Source organism: Dromiciops gliroides, chromosome 2, assembly GCF_019393635.1.
Source record: "Dromiciops gliroides isolate mDroGli1 chromosome 2, mDroGli1.pri, whole genome shotgun sequence".
NCBI classification, from domain to species: Eukaryota; Metazoa; Chordata; class Mammalia; order Microbiotheria; family Microbiotheriidae; genus Dromiciops; species Dromiciops gliroides.
In genome coordinates this window covers 85548877-85571834 of record NC_057862.1, presented here as the reverse complement: position 1 = coordinate 85571834, position 22958 = coordinate 85548877, and the positions used below count along the sequence as shown (strand labels likewise).

Sequence of the window (22958 nt, the reverse complement as noted above, 5' to 3'; positions counted from 1 at the left end):
AAAACAATCTGATATATGTACAATCACTTTAAACATATTTCTGCATTAGTCATGTTGTGAAAGAAGGATCAGAACACAAGGGGAAAACTTCAAAAAAGAAAAAAAAAAAGAAACAGTCCAATCTGCATTAGATTCCACAGTTCTTTTTTCTGGATATGGAGAGCATTTTCCATCATGAGTCCTTTGAAACTGTCAAAGTCATTTTCAAGCAATTTTTATTACATTTACTCCATATAATGATCAACAATCCTATGAAAAATGCCCTGTATCCTTAATTAAAGATATACAGTTATCTGTGGGTTTATTTCAAACCCAGAAAACTTTGCAAAACAGAATTAGTGTCAGAGGGGTTGCAGGAAGACAGGCATTACTATGTTGCTGCTGGAACTGGGCCTTAGTCTAACCATTCTATAAAAGAATTTGAATTGGAGAAAGGTCACTAAACTTTTCATACTCTTGACTCAAAGATTCCTCAACTGGGTATGTGTCACAAGAGGATTAAAGACAGAAAGAAAAACCCTATAAGGACAAAAAATACTGCTGCCAGAATCCCTTCTAGTAGTCAAAATGGGAAAACAAAGTGGATTCCATCATTTGAGGAATGACTAAAAAAACTGTGATATGTGAATGTGGCAGAATTTTATTGTGTTATGAGAAAAGATGAATGTAAATATAAGATATGATGCCTTTTTTTTTTGAGGGGCAATGAGGGTTAAGTGACTTGTCCAGGGTCACACAGCTAGTAAGTGTCAAGTGTCTGAGGCCAGATTTTAACTCAGGTCCTCTTGAATCCAGAACCAGTGCCTTATCCATTGTACCACCTAACTGACCCTGATGTCTTTTTTTTTTAGTGAGGCAATTGGGGCTAAATGACTTGCCCAGGGTCACACAGCTAGTATGTGTTAAGTGTCTGAGGCCGGATTTGAGCTCAGGTACTCCTGACTACAGGGCCGGTGCTCTATCCACTGTGCCACCTAGCTGCCCCGACCCTGATGTCTTTTTAAGGTCCTTTTCACAGGGAGAAGCTAATGATGAAAAGAGCAGAAAAAGTGGCTTTTTGGGGGGGGGTTAAGGAAAATGTACTTATCTTCCATATATACATACATATATACACACATCTACACATATGTGTATATACACACATCGGTCTGTATACATATACATACACACAGGCACACATAGATGTGTACATATATGTATATAAATACATGTGTATACATATATGCATTTGCACACACACACATATGATGAGACCTGGACAATTTTGGAGAAAAAACAGAACACCCATAATATAAATCTGAGAATTTGTTTCCTTTGTCAACAAGGTAGGGAAATTACTTGTTTAGATGATGACGATTTCATGTTATAAAGTGCCAAAGATTGTCTTTTAATTTAAAAAAAAAAACACTAAAGAAATGTTTATGTAAAGAAGCACCTTTGCGGGGGCATCAAAGACACAGACTTATATGCAGATGCTACAGGTCTACAAAGCATGATGAGAATCTTCAACTGATTTGCAAATATAAAGGAACTGAAAAATTATATGCACACATTTGGATAACTTTAAAAAAGGATTATTTCATTGGAGAAATGTATGACTTTTAGGAGAAAAGTGATGACTAGGAATCAGGAGGCTTTCTTTTAAGCCATGGAACGGAGCAGAAATAGCAAAAGAAGAAAAGGAACCTGAGGAGAAGACTTGGATACATGGAATGAGGACTGACAAGCTGTGACAGAAGCCGTCAGACAAGAGAAGGCTTCACCTGAAAGATATATATATATATATATATATATATATATATATATATATATGATCCGTCTGAAAAAGAATTGATGTCATTGGCCAAGAGCTCCAAAGGCAACTATTGCCCTTGACTGCCTCCTAGCGTTGGAGAAAGGTAAAGTTTTTCGTAAGGACTGCCACCTCTGTGTCCAGGAGGAAGAAATAACATGCAGTCCTGGACGCTCAGGACAATTCCCCTAACCCTTTACTTTTTCAGGGTAGGAGGAGAAGGGAGCAGCAACATCCAGAAGGTATAACTCTGCCCTGTGCTGTCTTCATACTACAGCTGCCCATGTGTTCATCAAGGAAACATAGCTTCCCTCAGACCTCCCTAGTGATATGTGAATTTCCTTACGGGGCTATGAGGAGTCCCTTCAGACATAAGATGTAGCTAATCTTGGCATTCAGACAAGTGTGATAACAGCCAAAAACGTAAACCCTTCTCACCCTTGCTGTGTAGTACATGCTTTGGGACAGAGAAAAAATATGTTGTTGTTATTTTATCTCTTGAGATAATGCTACCCCAATGTTCCAGTGGTAGAGATGGGGGGCTTAAGGAATGAGTCTGTTGAGTGCAAAATAGTATCAACTTTGTCCTTAACTAGGGAGAGGGGGATAAGGGATGAAGCATCTTTTGTGGGGGGCAACCTAGGAATAGTGATATTACCTAGTATTTACAAACCTCTTTAATATCTGCAAAGCACTTTACATAGGAGTTTTTTTTTTTCATATGATACAACAATACTGTAAGGTAGGTGCTTTTATTATTCCCATTTTGCAGATAAGGAAACAGGCTCAGGGAAGTCACATAGCCATCAAATATATGAGACAGGATTTGAACCCAGATATTCCTGATTTAAAGTTGTGTTACACCTATTACGCTAACTACCTATCTTCCTAGAAAGACAGGAAAGAAAATCAAGAAGCAGGGAAGACCTAGCTATTCTTTAAAAAGTACCTGGTCATTTAAAGTGATCTTCAGGAAAGGAAATTTTTTAAAAACTACAAAAATGGAAATAATAATGGTAACTGTCATTGGCCTTGGTCTTTAAGTTTGTAGTTTTACTTACAGAATCTCTTTTAATCTCCCCAACATGCCTATGATATAAATTCCATGGTTATTAATATTCCCTATTTCAAAGATAAGGAAACTGAAAGTAAGAGAGGTTCTATGACATGTACATGATTACATGTGTACCAAAAGGCAGATACAGCATTTGATCTTGTCTTCTCCTAACTTCCAATGCAGCCCAGCAAAGGACTGAAGTTATAAGCTTAAATGTAAACAGAAATAAACCTCATGGAGAAAAATTTTAAAAAGCAAAAAACAAAAAAAACTAAGAAGAGACATAGCAGAGTGGGAATATTCACTTTAATGCCTAGTTTGATCACAATTGTTGACATCATTCATGGGAAGCACTGTCTAGTTTTGCTCAGATGCCAAAGATATTTTATATCTTACATAAAAAAATCAGTTCATCTCTCTGGGCTTTAGTGTCATCTGTAAAATGGAAGAACAACTCTATCCAACTCCCAGAGTAGTTGAGTAGGTAAACTCAGGTGTGAAATATTCTTTGAAGAGCAAATTGTTATACAAATAGAAACTATCAAAATGAAAGATATGAACAAAAATATTGGCTGCAGCTTTACTGAGAAACCAGGTTGAAATCATCTTTATTTCACAAGCTCAGGCTGATACTTATTGTTATATGTATATTTTTGTTGTTCAGTTGTGTCCAACTTTTTGTGACCCCATGAATCATAGCACATCAGGCCCTTCTATCCTCCATTATCTCTTAAAGTTTGTTCAAACTTACATTAATTGCTTACATGACACTACTTATCCATCTCATCTTCTGCCATTCCCTTTTCATTTTGCCTTCAATCTTTTCCAACATCAGGGTATTTTCCAATGATTCCTGTCTTCTCATTGTATGGCCAAAGTATTTAAGCCTCAGCTTTAATATTTTACCTTTCAGTGGATAGTTTGAATGAATTTCTTTAAGTATTGAATGCTTTGGCTTGCTGTCCAAGAGACTCTCAAAAGTCTTCCAACACAATTAGAAAGTATTGATTTGTGGTGTTCACCTTTCCTTAGAGTCCAAATCTCATAGGCATACATTGCTACTGGAAAAACCAAAGCTTTCACTACACAGACCCTTGTCAGCAAGGTGATGTCTCTGTTTTTTGGTCCAGATTTGACACAGCTTTCCTTTTTTTCCTTTCCTCGTCCTTTTCCTTCTTTCCTCAGCTAATTGCTGGCTTCATATTGTAGCCATTTTGCTTTCTTGCTCTTCTTTTTCTTTGGGATATTCTTTGTTTCTGCCCTCTATACCATGTTGCAAACCTCTGTCCACAGTTCTTCAGGCACTCCACCAGACCTAATTCCTTAAATCTATTCATCACATCTCCTTCCTATTCATAAGGGATGCTATTTAAGTAATATCTACATAGTCTGATGGTTTTCCATACATTCTTTAAATCCAAATTTTGCAATAAGAAGCTCATGATCTTGAGTCATCTCCTCGTCTTGTTTTACCTGACTGTATAGAGCTTCTCCACCTTTGTCTGCAAAATATATAATCAATCTGATTTCAGTATTAACTGTCTTTCAGTATTAGCTTGCCTTTGGGTTGTTGAAAAAGAGTGTTTGCTATGACCAGTGAGTTATTTTGACAAAACTCTATTAGGCTCTGTTCTGATACATTTTGTAATCCAAGGCCAAACTTGCCTGTTATTTTGATCATCTTTTGATTTCCAATTTTAGCATTCCAATCCCCTATGATGAATGTGACATCACTTGGGTTGTAATTTCTAATTGTAGGTCTTGGTATTATTTCTAGAAGTTATAGATATTTTTTTTGGCGAGGCAATGAGGGTTAAATGAATTGCCCAGGGTCACACAGATAGTGTCAAGTGTCTGAAGCCAGATTTGAACTCAGATCCTCCTGAATCCAGGGCTGGTGCTTTATCCACTGTGCCACCTGGCTGCCCCAAAGTTATAGATCTTAATAGAACTGATTAACTTTGGCCTCTTCAGCATTAGTGGTTGGAGCACAGACTTTTGTGACTAAGATGAAGAGTTTGCCTTGGATGTGCATATTTAACATTTTGTTACTATTGAGATTATACCCCAGTGCTGCTTTTCTCAACTTTTTGTTGACTATGAGGGCCACTCTATTTCTTCTAAAATTTTCTTGACCACAGTAGTATATGTAGTGATCACCTGAATTAAATTCAACCATTCCCATCCATGTAAGTTCACTGACACATCATTTGATCTTTCCATCTCTTGCTTGACCAGATCCAGTTTACCTGGTTCATACATCTTAGATTTTAGGTTCCTACGCAATACTGATTTTTATAACATCAGACTTTCCTTTGTCACCAGACACTTCCATGGCTAAGCTTTCATTTTTGGTTTCATTAGTATTGGAGATACTTGTAGTTGTCCTCCACTCTGATCCCATAGTGTGTTTGACACCTTTTGACCTGAGTGGCTCATCTCCTGCTATCATATCTTTTTAAATACTATTCATGGGGTTTTTTTGGTAAAGGTAGTGGAGTGGGTTGCGATTCCCTTCTCCAGTGGATCACCTTTTGTCAGAACTCTTTTCTATGACCTGTCCATCTTGAGTAACCCTCCACAGCATAGCTTATTGTTTCATTAAGCCATGAAAGCTCCTCTGCCATTATGAAGCAGTGATCCACTATGAGATATGTATATAGATGCATACATAGACATAGATGATTGTACATATGTGTGTATATATATATACACACACAAACATGTAAACATATGTATACATACATATGTACATACACATATGCATGTACATATGCATACACATAAATGTTCAGTGGGATAGTGTTTTCATTTGAAATACAATAGCAATTAAGATGGAGAATGAGGAATCAATTACTTTATTAAAGTGCTCTGGGAAAGAAAGCAAAACATGATTCTTCAGTCCATCAACAGCACTACAAAGAGTAAATTTAGCATCTCTCTGCATTTTTGCCATCATTGCCATCTTTAAGTTGAATATTTCAAATTAATAAATTCTTTTCTTTTACTCAATAAACTCGAAATTTTCTTTTGTAAGCTGTATTTTGAAGACATATTTAATATTAATCAGATAAATTCTTTCCATGGAACTTTTCTTGATGTCTTTAGCTCCTCAGGGTAGATTGCTGACAAAGGGTTTTTCTTAAGGAAAGCAGTCTATTTTGGTCTCATCTTAATATTATGATTCATTTTAGGCAATTATAATAGTAAAATAATCCCATGGTTAATCAGGGGTGAGATTTCAAAAAATCACAACTCCACAACACATTCTAAAATAGAGAAATATGTATTTTTAAAAACGTCTTATGAGTATACTAAAATATCAGTCACAGAGTTCATACATTTCCCCCCCCCACACTTAGGCCCTCACTCAGATCCTTATTGACTTTTATTCAACATATTATTCTAACTACTTTAATATCACATCTTCTAATCCATAGAAGAGAAAGAGAAAATAAGAGAAGGGTGAGAAGTGTCATAGGTATGATGACAAAAGTAGAAATGACAGGTCTGACATCTGACATCTGGAGAAGAAAAAAAGAATTGCAACGTTATGTAATATAATAATGGATGTTTATAGTGATAACTCTAATTCATATGTGTGTGTTCTATACTCTCTATTTAAGGAGGAAGGGGAATTTGTAATACAATACACTTTTAAAAAGATTTCCAACAAAAGATGATACTATTTTTTAAAGTTTTAGGGGCAGCTAGGTGGCTCAGTGGATAAAGCACTAGCCCTGGATTCAGGAGGACCTGAGTTCAAATCTGGACTCACATACTTGACACTTACTAGCTGTGTATCCTTGGGCAAGTCACCTAACCCTCATTGCCCCACTAAAAATAAATAAATAAATAAATAAATAAATGATTTTTTTAAAAGTTTTGGCACTTGATGGAGAAACACTGCTTAGCTATTTGGTGCAATGACTAGAGTGCCAAGCCTGTGATCCAGAAGAACTGAGTTTAAATTCATCCTCAGACACTTACTAGCTGTGGGACCTCAGCCAGTCACTTGACTTCTGTCTGTCTCAATTATAAAATGGAAATAATAATAGTACCTAACTCACAAGGTTGTTGTGGAGATCAAAGGAGATACTTATAAAGCACTTAGGTTAATGTAAAGTACTTCCCAGGCCAATGCCAGTTACCATTAGGAGTCCACTCTTTTGGACTGTGGTTATTTTGCTGTTGTTGTTGTTTGTAAATTTCCATTTCTTTTTTTTTTTTTTTGTGGGGTCAGGACAATGAGGGTTAAATGACTTGCCCAGGGTCACAGAGCTAGTAAGTGTCAAGTGTCTGAAGCCAGACTTTAACTCAGGTCCTCCTGAATCTAGGACTGGTGCTTTTTCCACTGTGACATCTAGCTGGCCCTAAATTTCCATTTCTTGAATTTCAGTTTACATGACTAAGTACTCTGGAAGGATTAGCCAATTCTTCCCTGTTTCTTAGGACATAGACAATATCTTCCACAATTGTGAGGATCAAATGAGATAATATTTGTAAAGCACTTTGGATGGTGTCTAGCATATAGTGCTTAATAAATGTTCTTTTCTTCCTTCCTCCACAACAAATTCACTTATATAGAATAGCTCACTACTTAACAATAGCAGAAAAATATTATCTTTCATTATGACAGGACAATGAAGAGGATTTTTTTTTTAGGATTTAGAGGTGGAAGGAACCTTTGACATAGTTTCATACTCATTTTACACATAAAGAAACTGAAGCCTAGAGAGATTAAACGATAGCCCAAGGTCACTCAGGTAGTAAAGAGTACAGCTGGGGATCAAGCCCAGATCCTCTGCATCCAAATGCAGTGCTCTGTGTGGACTCGGCTACCTTGACTCTCAGTCAACAAGCTCCACAACAAGATATCAGGAGCCAACATCAAATAACAAGGCACTGGTAGCATGATACAATGAGAAGAGCCCTGGATTGTGGGTCAAGAGCTCTGGGTTTGAATCCTGGCTCTGCCACTAACCCACTGTGTGACTGATCAAGTTACTTCCCTTCTCCAGGTTTAACAAAAAAAATAAATACCAAGTCAGGGGAATATGATGAAAGAGCAAGAGCATTGGACCAGAAGTAGGAAGACCAAGGTTTGATTTCTGACATTCCCTCACCTGCTGTTTGAATAGAGTACTCCTGAAAGATGGCAGATTTGGGACATGACAATCTCAAGGATTCCTTTAGCTCTAACAACCCATGAATGCATAAACACAAAGAATGGCCAAACAACGGCAATAATATTTTTTTGGGGGGGGGGTCTTGGGAGGGGGCAATAATGGTTAAGTGACTTGCCCAGGGTCACACAGCTAGTAAGTGTCAAGTATCTGAGGCCAGATTTGAACTCAGGTCCTCTGAATCCAGGGCCAGTGTTTTATCCACTGTGCCACTTAGTTGCCCCCCTCCCCCAACCACAATAATCTTATGGAACCAAAGCTCCATTTGCTCTGGGTGTCAATACAGAAGGCAAGCTTTCTATAAACATTCTATACCACTTGAATTACAACCCACTGGGAAATGGCTGCCTTGGGCTTGGCCGGCAGGGCCCGTACTTCAGTTCAGCTGAAGTTGTAAAAATACAACTGGAAGCCATTTATTGCCACTCCCACTGTGTGTTAAGAAGCATGTTAAGAACACAGCCTGCGAACTTCCAGAGTGTATGTGTCCAAACCCAAAGCTGTCAGCTTAGAGGCAGCTGAGCTGCTAACACAGGCACAGGCTCCTGGTGGTCTCAGGCCGGAGTTTGCAAAAACCTCAGTCCTATGCATTGGCACAGCCTTCCACATTGAAACTATTAACATGCTCAGGCAGTTTATGGGAAAATGTAATTTGTACCAGTAAAGAGCCATGCAGCCTCTACATGAACTTAACACCACCAGTATTCAGGTCACAATACAATGGAAAGAGGAGATAATAATAATAAATTCCTGTTCACAATCAAAGGATCATGGATATAGAGCCATAAGGGATCTTGGAGGCCATCTAGTACAACACTCCCATTATATGAAGGAAGCAGCTGAGGCCTGGGGAGGGGAGGTGACTTGTCCTAGGTCAAGCAGGCAGTCAACAGTAGAGCTAGAAATTGAACCCAGGTCCCCCAACTCCAAATCCAATGTATTTTCTATAGTCTTTTCATTCAACAACTATCCAAATAATGGAGCCACTTTCAGGCAAGAATCATAGCTTAGAATCCAAAGAATGAGTTTTTCATGGAACTTTAAAAAGTTATCAAACACATAATAAAATTTAGTTTTCTCAAAGGTACAAACATCCAGCTCTTATCTAGGATTACCTTGGAATGATAACTTTCCTGGGCCTCAGTTTCATGAGATATTTTTTTTTAATTTGACAACAGCTCTCTGAAGTCCTTTCATCTCTCAAAATCTATGAGTAAACTTTACTTAGCCATAGACTTATCTTCCTGAGTTCAAATCTAGCCTCAGTCCCTTACTGTGTTAACCTTCGGTAAGTCACTTAACTTGTCTAGGTCTCAATTTTCTCAACTGTAAAATGGAGATAAAAGCAGCACCTAATTCAAAGGTTGTTCTGAAGATCAAATGAGATATTTTTATAATATTTACCACAGTGCCTGGCACATATGAGGGGTTCTTCTGGCTTCAAAGCCAGTTCTCTATTCACAAGGGAATGCCATCTCATTTCCTTACACTTCCACAACAGCAATCTGTCCAAAACATATCTATGGCTTCAGTTCTCCAAGAGTTTCTCCCTCATCTCCTACAAGTTCCAAATGGAATCAAATCCATGCCTGAAATCTGATGCCAGATGTAATAATTTGTCACGGCATTTATTAAGTCAACAAAAAACCATGTCAACAACTCTTCTCACATGAAAAGAGTCTATTCATCACCACTTCACAGACTTCAGTTACTTCAGAGAAGAGAAGTTTTAAGATTATACCCACTGAGCCTCCTGGTTGACAATTCCATTATGAGGAGATAATAATGGCATTTGAAGGCAAATTATCTGTTAGAGCTCAGCTACCAAAAGATTAGACAGTGATATACTGATGGGCACCTGAGTTTAGCACCTTCCTCGATTCTGAAAATGCATCTGGATTGACATATGCTAGCACATGCATGAAGGCCCCAATCACCTAGTTACCAATCAGCTCCTCTCTGTTAAAATGCCTTGCTTACTATTCTCCAGTATGTAATTCCTAGATGGAGTGATGGGGTTGGAAGTGACCTTATTGATCCTCCCTCTGGTCCAAACTCTGTTTGAAGAGATGAGAAAAGATTAGATATGAAGAAACAAAACAACAGAGAAAGTAACTAGCTTGCCCATGATCATGTTCCTGCTATTAAACATTTTGTTTCTCCTCTTTTCATTTTACTTAGAGGTCAGAGATCATCAACCCTATTCTAACCCTTCAGAGGGAACAGATATTACTGTTTTGGACCAGGATCTCTGAACCTTCCACCCATTCTTCAAGTCTAAAAGAAAGAACCTCCAGCTTCTTCAGTGGCCTTGAAGCCAAAGGCTGTGAAAAACTGGAACGAGTCAGAGATTTGACAGGGCCAATAGCTGTTCAATCCCCAGAAGTTATCCCTCTATCCTCAGAACTCACAAAGTCCATTGTTTATACCTCTCTTGGGTACTTTCTTTTTCTTTTTCTTTTTTTTTTTTAGGCAATGGGGGTTAAGTGACTTGCCCACGGTCACACAGCTAGTAAGTGTCAAGTGTCTGAGGCCGGATTTGAACTCAGGTACTCCTGAATCCAGGGCTGGTGCTTTAACCACTGCACCATCTAGCTGCCCCCCTCTTGGGTACTTTCAAAGAGAATACATGACAGAGTAGGGCATCTTAGAGCATTATGTGTAATGGGGATGAACTTGAAACCATCCTAATAAGATCAAGGATGAAACAAGGCTATTTATCATTGAACATTTTTCAATATTAAATTAGAAATGCTAGCTATCACAATAAGACAAGAAAAAAGAAATCAAAGTAAGAAAAATAAGCAACAAGGAAACAAAAATTCTATTTGCACATATATCATGGCATGCTTAAAGAATCCTAGAGAATCAACTAAAAACTATTTGAAACAATGATTTTAGCAAAGCTGCAGGATATAAAATAAATCCACATAAATCATAAGCATTTCTATACAGCATCAGCAAAACCTAGCAGGAAGTGCTAGAAAAAGAAATTCCGTTTAAAATAACTACAGACAATATAAAATACTTGGGAGTCTACCCGTCAAGACATACCCAGGAATTATGTGAACATTATTACAAAACTCTCTTCACAAAAATAAAGACAGATCTAAATAATTAGAGAACTTGCTCATGGGTAACCTGAGACAATATAATGAAAATCACAAGTCTACCCAATTTACTTATTCAGTGCTATGCAAATCAAACTACCAAAGAATTATTTTATAGAGATAGAAAAATAATAACTATATTTATCTAGAAGAACAAAATATCAAGAATATCATGGAAAACTGAAAAAAATGTGAAGGAAGGAAACCTAGAAATACCAGATTTCAAATTATATTACAAAGCAGTAATTGTCAAAACAATCTGGTTCTGGCTAAGAAAGAGTTATGGATTAGATTAGGTCCACAATGCATTATAACTAATGATCAAAATAATCTAGTGGTTGATGAGCCTAATGATTTGGGGGTTTGGGGGGTAAGAACTCCCCATTTGACAAAAACTGGTGGGAAAAATGGAAAACAATTTGGCAAAAAACTAGACATAGACTAACATCTCACACTACATACAAAAAATAAGGTCAAAATGCATAAATGATTTTGACATAAAGGGTGCTATCATAAGTAAATTAGAGGGGGGCAGCTAGGTGGCGCAGTGGATAAAGCACTGGCCTTGGATTCAAGAGGACCTGAGTTCAAATCCGACCTCAGACACTTGACACTAGCTGTGTGACTCTGGGCAAGTCACTTAACCCCAACTGCCTCACCAAAAACAAACAAACAAACAAACAATAAGTAAATTAGAGGAGTATAAGAAATTAACCTGTCAGATCTATGGAAAAGGGGAGAGTTTATGACCAAACAAGAGACAGAGAGAGCATTATGTAATGTAAAAGGGATAATTTTGATTATGTGAAATTAAAAAGGTTTTACACAAATAAAACTAATGCAGTCAAAATTAAAAGGAAAACAGGAAACTGGGGGGAAATTTTACAGCAAGTTTCTCTAATAAAGGTCTCATTTCTCAACTAAATGGGGAACTGAGTTAAATTTATAAAAATATGAGCCATTCACCAATTGATAAATGGTCAGAGAATATGAACAGTTTTCAGAAGGTTGTTAGTTAGTTGTTTAGTTGTCCTTCATGGTCAAAGAGAGCCAAAATGACATCATCTTATTGAGGTCAAGGTACAAATGTGTCCAACTGCGGCTGATCAGACCAACGTGACCTTGGAAGGCTCTACCACAGGTTAGGTATAAATTGTCCGTATAAACATTTGGAGTGGAGATGTCTAAATTTTCTCATCTCAAGTTTCTTTTGAGCTACTGTAATTCTCCTTAGTTCACAGAGCACAGCATCTTCTAGGCGTGCCATGCTGGAGGGTCCTGTGTCCGTGTCTCCTCTGTCTTATAACAAGTTCAAAGAGATCTTAAGAGTGTTGCAAAATATTCTGTACATTTTTTAAAAATATATTTTGACCACAGGGTAGGATCCCCACCTGACATGGTAAGCAGGCCATGTTTGTATTAGGTTAAGCAGATAATTTTAGGGCACCTTTTCTAGCCCTTTCCATACACCAGGAGGTCAGTAGTTCAGACTTTTAAAAAGGCTACTCAGACACCCAGGGAGCTGCCAAATCCCTCTGCTGCTTCAGTCCAATGAGAAGATGACATTATGCCTTATGCCACCTGTGTGCAGGGTTGTGACTACAGCTCCCAGTGTAACTGCACTTGGCCATTTGTTATTTGCCTGTCACCACATGACTCTGAGGTAGGTAAAAACAATTAAATGGTATGGGTGATGTCTTTTGACTTGCATTTAAGTTGGACTTAAGTGAGAGAGAGAGAGATGCATAAAGTCATTGGCCTCACTTTGTTTTCCAGAGTCATCGAAGTCCCATAGCAAGACAAAAGTCAAGATAACTGATGATGAACCAGGATGACTTTGGTGTTTTCAATGTCTAACCAAACTCTAAGTACTGTCTGTCAACTTCATGGCCATTGGAACAAATTGTTCTCATCTACCCATTCTACTAGAAGAAGTCTTCACATGTTTGGGGTAGAAACCCCATTAACTCACAGATGGATTTGAGACCCTTCATTTACCCTCAACCTGACTTATCCTGTCTGTCAAAATGTTTTATCAGTGTGTGGCCACTATACATGCTATATACTTTCTTGAAGCCACAGAGTTAGGTGGCAAGCAGAAACCAAAGGTAGAAAGCAGCCCTTGAAAGGGGTTTGGAAGTCCTAACACCAGAGGTATTAGTCTTTCCTGAACACCTGTAGACACTAGTTTTCAGTAATAAAAGTCAAAGTTATCAATAGTAATGTAAAAAAAATATCTAAATTGTTGTTGATTTAAGAAATATAAATTAAACTGAGATACCACCTCTCACCAATAAGATTGGCTAACATGACAGGAATGGAAAAGGACAAATTCTGGGGGAATTTGGAACAATTGGGACATTAATGCACTGTTTGTAGAGGTGTGAATTAGTTGAGCCTTTCTGGAGAACAATTTGGTACCCAAAGGGCTATAAAACTGCATACCCTCTGACCCAGCAAAGCCACTACTAAGTGTGTATCTCAAGGAGATCTAAGAAAAGGGAAAAGCACCTAACTGTACAAAAAATAGCAACTCTTTTTGTGGTGGCAAAGAATTGGAAATTGAGGGGATGCCCATCAATTGGGGAATGGCTGAAAAAGTGGTGGTATATAATTGTGAATTAATACTATTCTGCTATAAGAAATAATGAACAGGATGATTTCAGAAAAGCCTGGGAAGACTTATATGAACCAATGCAAAGTGAAGTGAGGAGAACAGTGTAAACAGTAACAGCAATATTGTAGAAATGATCAATCAATTATGAAAGACAGCCATTCTGATGAAGACAATGATCCAAGATGAAAAATGTTCTCCAACTCCAGAGACAGAACTGATGCACTCTGAGTGCAGATTGAAGGATGCTTTTTTTGTGAGGCAATTGGGGTTAAGTGACTTGCCTAGGGTCACACAGCTAGTAAGGGTCTAGTGTCTGAGGTCAGATTTGAACTCAGGTCCTCCTGAATCCAGGGCCAGTGCTCTATTCAATGCACCACCTAGCTGCCCCCATGAAGGATGCTTTTTTAACTTCATTTTTCCTCAGATTTTTGTGCATGTTTTCTTTTGCAATGTGGCTAATGTGAAAATATATTTTGAATGGGGAAAAGGCATTTATCCAGGCAAAAACAAAACAAAACAACACATACAAATGACTAAGCATATCCATCATAATCAGTGTCTGATTACTTTATATGATTCTACACATATGAACTAAGAACAAGTTCTCTACAAGGGCTCCAACCATTTAATCATTACCATAAAAGGAATACAGATGTGGAAGAACAGGGATATGAAGAGGATTCTTTACTTACTTTCTCTGACGTCTTCAGGAACACTTTGGGATTCATAGTCTCCATTTGAAACTTTGTCATGAGTCCTGCTCTTTTCACTTTTCTTATTGCCATTTTTGCCTGTGGGAGGGAATACAACTTTACTTTTGTATATCCTTGCATCACTAAATAAAGATGAAAGATACTAACAACCATAATAGCCATCACTTGTGTAGTACTTTAAGTTTTCCAAAGAGCTTTACAAATATCTGTAAAGTGCTTTGCAAACTTTAAAACATGGTAGAAATGCTAGCTAATATAATTGGTTTTTATTCCAATAACCCTGAATGGTAGTTGATATTACTATTATTCCAATATTGTAGATGGGAAAACTGAGGCAGACAGAATCTAAGTAACTTTGATCAAGGTCACAATTAGTAAGTGTATGAAATCAGATTCAAACTCGAATCTTTCTGATACTCAGCCCAACACTCTATTCACTGTGCCAACCTAGCTGCTCTTAATTAATAAGATAATTAAACAAAACATTACAAGTCCCTCCATCATCTATCTCCAACCTCATCTTTGAGCTACACGTTCAAGTTTCTCCCCTCTCTCTGTGTACTCTATACTATGGCCAAGCTGGATTACTTATCATATCCCAAATGTATTCTATTTTCCTACTCCTATATTTTGGCTCATATTATTCCCCTACCTCCGTCCTCCCCCAAATGACTGCATGCATTGAAATTCTAACCAACTTTCAAGGTATATTCCAAATGCTACTTTCTCCAGAAAGGTTGCCCTGACCCCTCCCCTGCCTTATCCCCTCCAAGGAGGAAAGGAGCTCTCTCCTCTCTTAAGAGCGCTCATGGCCCCCTTTTTATACCTCCTCCAGTGCATTTTTCACATTTTATTTTCTAATATGGTTATTTATGTATATGTATAACCTCTCTCAATTGGAGTGTAAGACCGTAAAAGGCAAGGGTTGGATCTAACTTAGCTTTGTCTTCGTCAGCACCTAGCACTACACCTTTCACCTTTGGGGAGGATGAGAAAGGGGCACTAAACTTTTGATTTCGGATCACAGACCTAGAACTGCAAGGGAGCTCAGAGGTCATCTAGTCCAATTCCATCATTTAACAGATTACTAAGGCCCAGGGAAATGATATGATATGACCAAGGTCAGCTTGGCAGAAAAGCTCTGGGCTTTACTTTGAAATCAGATCTTTTGACTCTAGAACGTGGGCTTTTTGGCTCATGCTAAAGAATATGCTTCTACTAATGAAGACCTTTCAATATTCTGCAGTTTCTAGTCATGGAAAGTCACTTGGCCAGCCCCACTCCTACCCTCTAATCCCACCCCTACTTCTTTTTTTTTTTTTTTTAAAGTGAGGCAATTGGGGTTAAGTGACTTGCCCAGAGTCACACAGCTAGTACGTGTTAAGTGTCTGAGGCCGGATTTGAACTCAGGTACTCCTGACTCCAGGGCCGGTGCTTTATCCACTGCGCCATCTAGCTGCCCCTCACCCCTACTTCTTGACAAAGCTAAAGGGTTATGGCTATGGGATTGTGCATATAATGCTCAACTTTTCTATATGTTGTCTAATTTCTGAACTGTATTTTTTTCTCTTTCTCTTTTTATTTTTTACTGTAAGGGCTGGCTCTCTGATAGAAGGAGAAGGGATGTATACATTGGGAAAGGTAAGTGACCTGAAAACAAATGATATCAATAAGCATTGATTCTAAAAAGAAAATTGCTTGGAGGCAACAAGAAGTTTTGTTTCTTGCCCAGGGTCACTAAGGCATTTTGAATCTCTGTTGTTTCAACTCCTAAGCCAGCTTGATACCATTACAACACATCACCTCTAACCCTGAATATGGTACAACCTTAATAAATAGTATTTCAATGAATGGAAATCACCTACGTTACTCTTCATTCTCCCTTAAATCGTTCCCCTTTCCACTATGAATTAAGGTGGCCCATACTTTGTGTTCAGAACATTAAAAGTCGTCCATGTGTAAGGAAAAAAAGGCAAGAGTAAACATTCAACATAATAAAGCAGTTTATTAAACGGTGGGGTCAGATTCAGCAATGCTTAACTCATTCACTTTCTTACCAACTTTCTCAGCTCCTTAAAAAATCTTGGGAGTTGTGCTATAGTTTCTCTCCATTTTCTGGTTGATCACCATGATGATAGGGATAGGGATAGGAATGAGTGCTGGACTTGTATTTTCATTGGTATAGAGAACTTGAAGGTGAGAAAACTCTCCTAGTACAGATCAGTAACTTGTAGTCATAGATTCTTACATAGAGCCCTGTACCAGAGGAAGAGCTTAAACTCATCTTCCTAGGTCAGTTCTCCATCTACTATGTAACACTACCTCCCACTAAAATCCCCAAAGAATTTAACTTGCCAATATAATGGATGTCTTAGGATACACATGCTAGATATGCAAAATGGAGCTTATCTAGATCAAAATCCTTAAACACAACATGGAATCAAAGAGATTTAGAATGGCAATGGTCTTTAGAAATCAATTCCCTCATTTTCCTGATTCAGAAACTGAGCCCTAGAAATTTCAAATGATTGACTTAAGGTGACCCAGTGTGTTAGTAGCAGATCCAGGACTACAGCCCAGAACTCTTAGCTTACAGAACTGTGCCATTTCCATGCCATCATATAATATTAGACTGGAGTGCATTCCCATAAAGTAATGATCCAACTTTCTTTCCAGAAGAGACAGCATGATGTACTGCATACTGAGCTGACCTCAGAGGTAGGAAGATCTGAATTCAAGTCCTACTCTGACGCACAGTCTGTGTGACCCTGGACAAAACATTTAACCTGTGCATGCACTAGACCACTATAAGACTATAGGTTGTAGAAAAGGTGACAAAATGCAATGGTAGAGAGAATGTCCTCGTCTGGGAGCCCCCTATAACAATGAAATCATAGGTTGAATTCTGACCCTTTACATTTCCCAGAGAATGCTGGTTTTAGAGTCAGAAGATCTAAGGGTAAGAGCCATCTATGAGACTTATTAACTATTTTTACCTTTCAACCCACAGAATGTCAGTTCCTTCACAAGAAGGAACAGTTATACCTTTAAAACCATAATACAGAGTCAGCTAGGTGGCAGAGTAGATAGAGCACCAGCCCTGGATTCAGGAGGACCTGAGTTCAAATCCAGCCTCAGACCCTTGACACTTACTGGCTGTGTGACCCTGAGCAAGTCACAACCCCAATTGCCTCACCTAAATAAATAAATAAACAAATAAATAAAGTAAAACCATAGTACAGGAGCAGCTAGGTGGCACATTGGATAAAGCACTGGCCCTGGATTCAGGAGGAATTGAGTTCAAATCCAACCTCAGACACTTGACAGTTACTAGCTGTGTGACCCTGGGCACTTAACCCTCATTGCCCTGCAAAAAAAAAAAAATAGTACAGCATAATTGATCTTTAAAAACAATTTCCTAGGGGCAGCTAGGTGGTACAGTAGATAGAACACTGGCCCTGGAGTCAGGAGGACCCGAGTTCAAATGCAGCCTCAGACACTTAACATTTACTAGCTGTGTGACCCGGGGCAAGTCACTTAACCCCAATTGCCTCACCAAAAAAAATATTCCTTGTTTGGGTGACTAATGCACTATGAACATAAATTACTTCTGAGTCTCAGTTTCCTTATCAATAATAATTTTTTAAATTGGCTTGAAAATATCTTCCAGCTCTTTATTCTATGAATCTTTGAACACAATGAATTAGGCAAATGAAGCAAGATAATACCAGAGAGCAGGGGTCATCAGCATTTACAGTGCTTGCAACAAACACTCTGTCTGGCCCAATCCCTCTAGGTTCAGTGCACTGGGCTGAATCTTGCCAGAGTTAGAAACCTTTGAGTAGATCCTCTTCAGCTGTAGAAGGTATTTTCAGGAAAACCCCAAACTAAGCAAAAATGCAAACTCCTCTTCCTGAAACTTTCAGGATATGAAACCTTACCCTAGAATCCCACACCACTCCATGATTCCTGGAATGTTTTACTTGAATTTTAAATGCATGCCTGAACCTACAAAATGAAAAGTCCAGATGAGAAAGAATGCCCCAGACTGTCCTTACCTAGCATCTGTTCAGTCAGTGGATCTTTTCCCACAAATAGGGGAAATTCCCTTAAAAGTTGGCTATATAAAAAGAGATAGTGAGGTGCTAAGCAGCTGAGCCAGGTGGAGATGTCACTATTAGGAGGTGCCAGTATAGATCCGATATATTGTCCAACTGCCTAGATAGTCTTTCTGAATTTGTTCCCATGCTAAGCCTAACTCTGGGATAAATTAATCAGGAATAATGGTGAATTTTGACTTCCTTTTGTAGGAGAGCTACAGGATGAGCATTGGAAGTCATAAGTGCCTACACTTTAAGAGGGGAAGATCCCAACTTTATTTTCAACTTTTTCAATTAGATATCTTTATCTCTGTAATACCATATTACAAATGGGGAAGGGCAAAAAGACAGATGGGGGAAGGGGGGAGGGCGAGAGAGAGCGCGAGAGAGCGAGAGAGAGAGCGCAAGAGATGTTCAGAAAAATAAAAGGAAAGAGACAGAGAAATTTTCTGACCTTTGGCCCACTTCTGAAACACAGTTTTCTCATTTGCAAAATTAGCAGGTGGAATAGATGAGCCCTAAAATATCTTCCAGCTTAGTGAGTTAGAAGGAAGGAAAGGAGGAAATCTTTGGTTACACAATGTTTTTTAGGAATCCACGATCTTATTTTATCTTTGGGGCAATACTATAAGGTGAGTACTGCAAGTTTCATTATTCCTCTCTCATAGGAAAAGAAACTGAAACTCCAAGAGCTTAGAAACCTTGACTGTGATCTTACATGTAGTCAGTGTCAGAGCCAGAACTCAAAGCGAGGGCTTCTCTCTCTTACTGCAAGGCTCTTTCTGCTACACCCCACTGAAGAAAGGAAGGGAAAGATTCAGAAAACGAAAAATGAAATTCCCATCTTGGCCTATATGACAATACACAGTATTGGTTGTGATTTCTCCTCATTGCATGACTTATGAAACCTCAGCGCAGGCTCCAATTGATATAATTCTAGCAAAAAGTAAACTTGACGAAGACAAAGAAAAGTTATAACATGTAACTGTTTTCTTTGAATGGAAGGAAATGCAAATTTTCACAATTTGTAGGTATACATTTTTATATATGATACTTTATTTTTCAGTGCTTTCTTTCAAAAAAAAAATCTCCTTTCAAGATCAAAGCCTACATTGGGACTGATAAGGCACTTTAGTTCTAGCAAACAAAAAATATGCCACTGTATTTAACATTTATTCTTCTCTCACCAAGACAGACTAAGTGCAGGTGTTTTTTTTTTCTAGGAACATTTAATGTTTTGTCTTTTCTGCACCATGCTGCACAGTAAAGGTATGTCGATTTATGCATTTATGATTTCAATAATGTAGGTATTTCTCCATGCCATATTGATTGCCATCTTGAGTAATTCTTATGTGGAACATTCAATAAATCATCGAGCAGGTAATAAATGTACAGCAGACAACTGAAAACTCAGAACTAGAGACCAACATCAGGAAAATGACTGAATACAGGGACATTTGCACAACCAAAATAATTGAACCAATCGAATACAAGAGGTCTCCAAGTGAGACAGTGCAGAACGTAAAAAGAAAAAAACCAAGAGAACAAGGGATGGAATTGTGAGGATAATTAGGAAAAAAAAGGAAGAAAAGATAAAATGGGAGACTGAAAAAGGAGCGATCAAACAGAAGACTATCAGCACAGAATAATGCATGAAAGCTAAGGGAGAAAAAAATATCAAGTAACTGGTGGTCAACAAAACCAAATGTTACGTAAAAGACTGGTTAAAAAGGCTTTTTATTGATCATAGGCGGCCCTGGGGTGACCGGTTTCAATATAGTAATAGGGATGGAAGTCAAACTGAAAGGAGCTGGGGAATGAAGAGATGGTAAGGAAGCAGTAGCACTGACTGTAGGCTATTCTTTTTAGAAGCTTAAGAATAAAGGAAAAAAGAATTATAATATGAAATGGTTTTGTTCATGTTATTTTGTCAATTTTAGGGCAAAGGATATCTAAAACTATTTGTAGGCAGAAGGGAAAAAGCCAATTGAAAGGGGGAAACTGGGGATGGAACTACACTAAGCACTTACAGATGAACCTACAAGAGGGGACAGGAAACAGATGTCCTTCAAACCAAAAATGGAAAAGTTGGCTCTAACAAGTAGGAAGCCTAGCTCATCTTCTGAGACTATAGGTAAAGAAATATAGAGAGGTTGAGAAGTCTGAAAATGAAAAAAGATGTGATGATTAAAAATATGAGAGACAGTTTCTGGGTAATTTAATAATTTTATTAACAAGCCCAGCAGGTTATTCATAAAAGGATGGTCAATGACCATCTCTCTCAGAGCAAAGACAAAAATGACAGTGGACTCACAGTTTATATACCCTTCCAAATAGTAAGTGGGCCATGAAATAGCAATCAAATCTAATTGGTTGACATATTTGGAGGTGGGTTATATTAAAATGGGGTCTTGGGATGCTTGACTTAAGTCATTCAAATCCTGGTCAAAAAGACATCAGAGCTGCTCTTTACGTGGTAGCAAGGAATTGGAAGTTGAGGGGGTGCCCATCAATTGGGGAATGGCTGGACAAGTTGTGGTATATGAATACAATGGAATACTATTGTGCTGTAAGAAATGATGAGCAGGAAGAGTTCAGAGAAACCTGGAGGGTCTTACGTGAGCTGATGATGAGTGAGATGAGCAGAACCAGAAGAACATTGTACACAGTATCATCAACATTGAGTGTTGACCTACTGTGATGGACTATATTCTTCTCACCAATGCAATGGTACAGAAGAGTTCCAGGGAACTCATGATAGAAGAGGATCTCCAAATCCAAGAAAAAAAAAGAAAGAAAGAACTGTGGAGTATAGATGCTGATTGAACCATATTATTTCTTTTGTTTTGGGTGCTGTTCTTTTCTTTTTCTATTTGGAGGTTTTGCATCACTGCTCTGATTCTTTCTCTTGTAACAGGATTAATGCAGAAATAGGATTAATGTTATTATGTGTATATATATGTGTGTGTATATATATATCTATATGTATATGTATAGATATATATAGATATAACCTATATCAGATTACCTGCTGTCTAGGGGAGGGGGGAGGGAGGGGAGGGAGGGAGGGAGAAAAATCTGAAATTGTAAAGCATGTATAAACAAAAGTTGAGAACTATCTTTACATGTAACGGAAAAAATAAAATATCTAAAAAAAAAAAAAAAAAAAAAAAAAAAAGACATCAGAGTAAGAATGTAGACCCTACCCAGGCTGATTGGAGCATAGTAGCTTCCACCTACGTGTGGTCTGGGTAAGAAAGTTAGTCCAAATCTTATCATTAATGTCCTTCAGGAAAAATAAAATAAAATCTGAAGGACTTAGAATGGTGAGGAGTACAGAAATGTTCCAAGATATTGACTATTAATAAGTATTTCTCACAGATATAGGAAACTCGAGACAAAGAGCCAGGTCATCTGCTCAATGGAGAGTAAGGATCTGAGTTCGAAGCTCAAGGAAATAGGTTTGAAAAAGTTACATTAAGAAATAATTTAGGGGGCAGTAGGTGGCACAGTGGATAGACTACTGGCCCTGGATTCAGGATGACTTGAGTTCAAATCTGACCTCAGACACTTAACACTTACTAGTTGTGTGACCCTAGGCAAGTCACTTAACCCCAATTGCCTCATCAAAAAAAGAAAGAAAGAAAGAATGAATGAATTTAGGGCAAATCATAGATGGATAGGATTGGCAAATACTAATGAGAACCAAAATAAGTCTATCTGATAGTTTCTTTTCCTTTAAGCTTATTTTTTTAATCTATTCTCTATATAACCTTCTAGGATCTGACATTGATAATGATTCTTCCCCCAACCCCCAGGACTCAACTACAACTTTGCTTTGTAACTCTCACATGCAATAACTGTCATATTAAATTATATCAATATGGTTGTCCTATCCCCCATATATAGTAAGATCCTTGAGGGTAAGGACTAAGCCTTATCCAAATTCCCCTAGAGGCCTGGCAAATTACTCTGAACAACGAAGGCACTTAACAAATGTCCGTTATATCTGCATTTAAAGTATTTCAAAGCCTCATCACTTCTGAGGGTGGTCCATAAGTTCTCAAAGACAATGCCACTGGGCTATAAGCTCTGATATGTTTGATCAAGCATGGAAGGTGCTGAACACTGGCAACTGATTCTGTCCATTGTCCTAGAAGCTGCCTAGCACTAAGTAGAGAGAGGAAGCTCTGGGTCAAGCCTGACTCAGGTCAACTGAGTGGTGGTAAAGACAGGACCACAACAAAATGAGTCATTCACAGACCATATATTCAACAAGCTTGAAGCACTAGTACAATGGGACACACCTCTCTCTTTTTTTTCAATATAGGGATTCAGTCAGGAAGGTACAAACATATCAGGCAGTCAAGTCTGAGGAATGCC

General features: G+C 38.1%; 1 protein-coding gene across 1 annotated transcript in view; it reads right to left on the bottom strand.

Moving 5' to 3' along the window:
- The window catches only part of CPXM2 (carboxypeptidase X, M14 family member 2), a 234106-nt gene that overhangs the window by 189638 nt on the left and 21510 nt on the right, over window positions 1-22958 (bottom strand). Inside the window, exon 2 of the mRNA XM_043985357.1 lies at window positions 14455-14553. Coding sequence (XP_043841292.1) covers window positions 14455-14553 — 99 coding nt within the window. The remainder of the gene's footprint in view (window positions 1-14454; window positions 14554-22958) is intronic.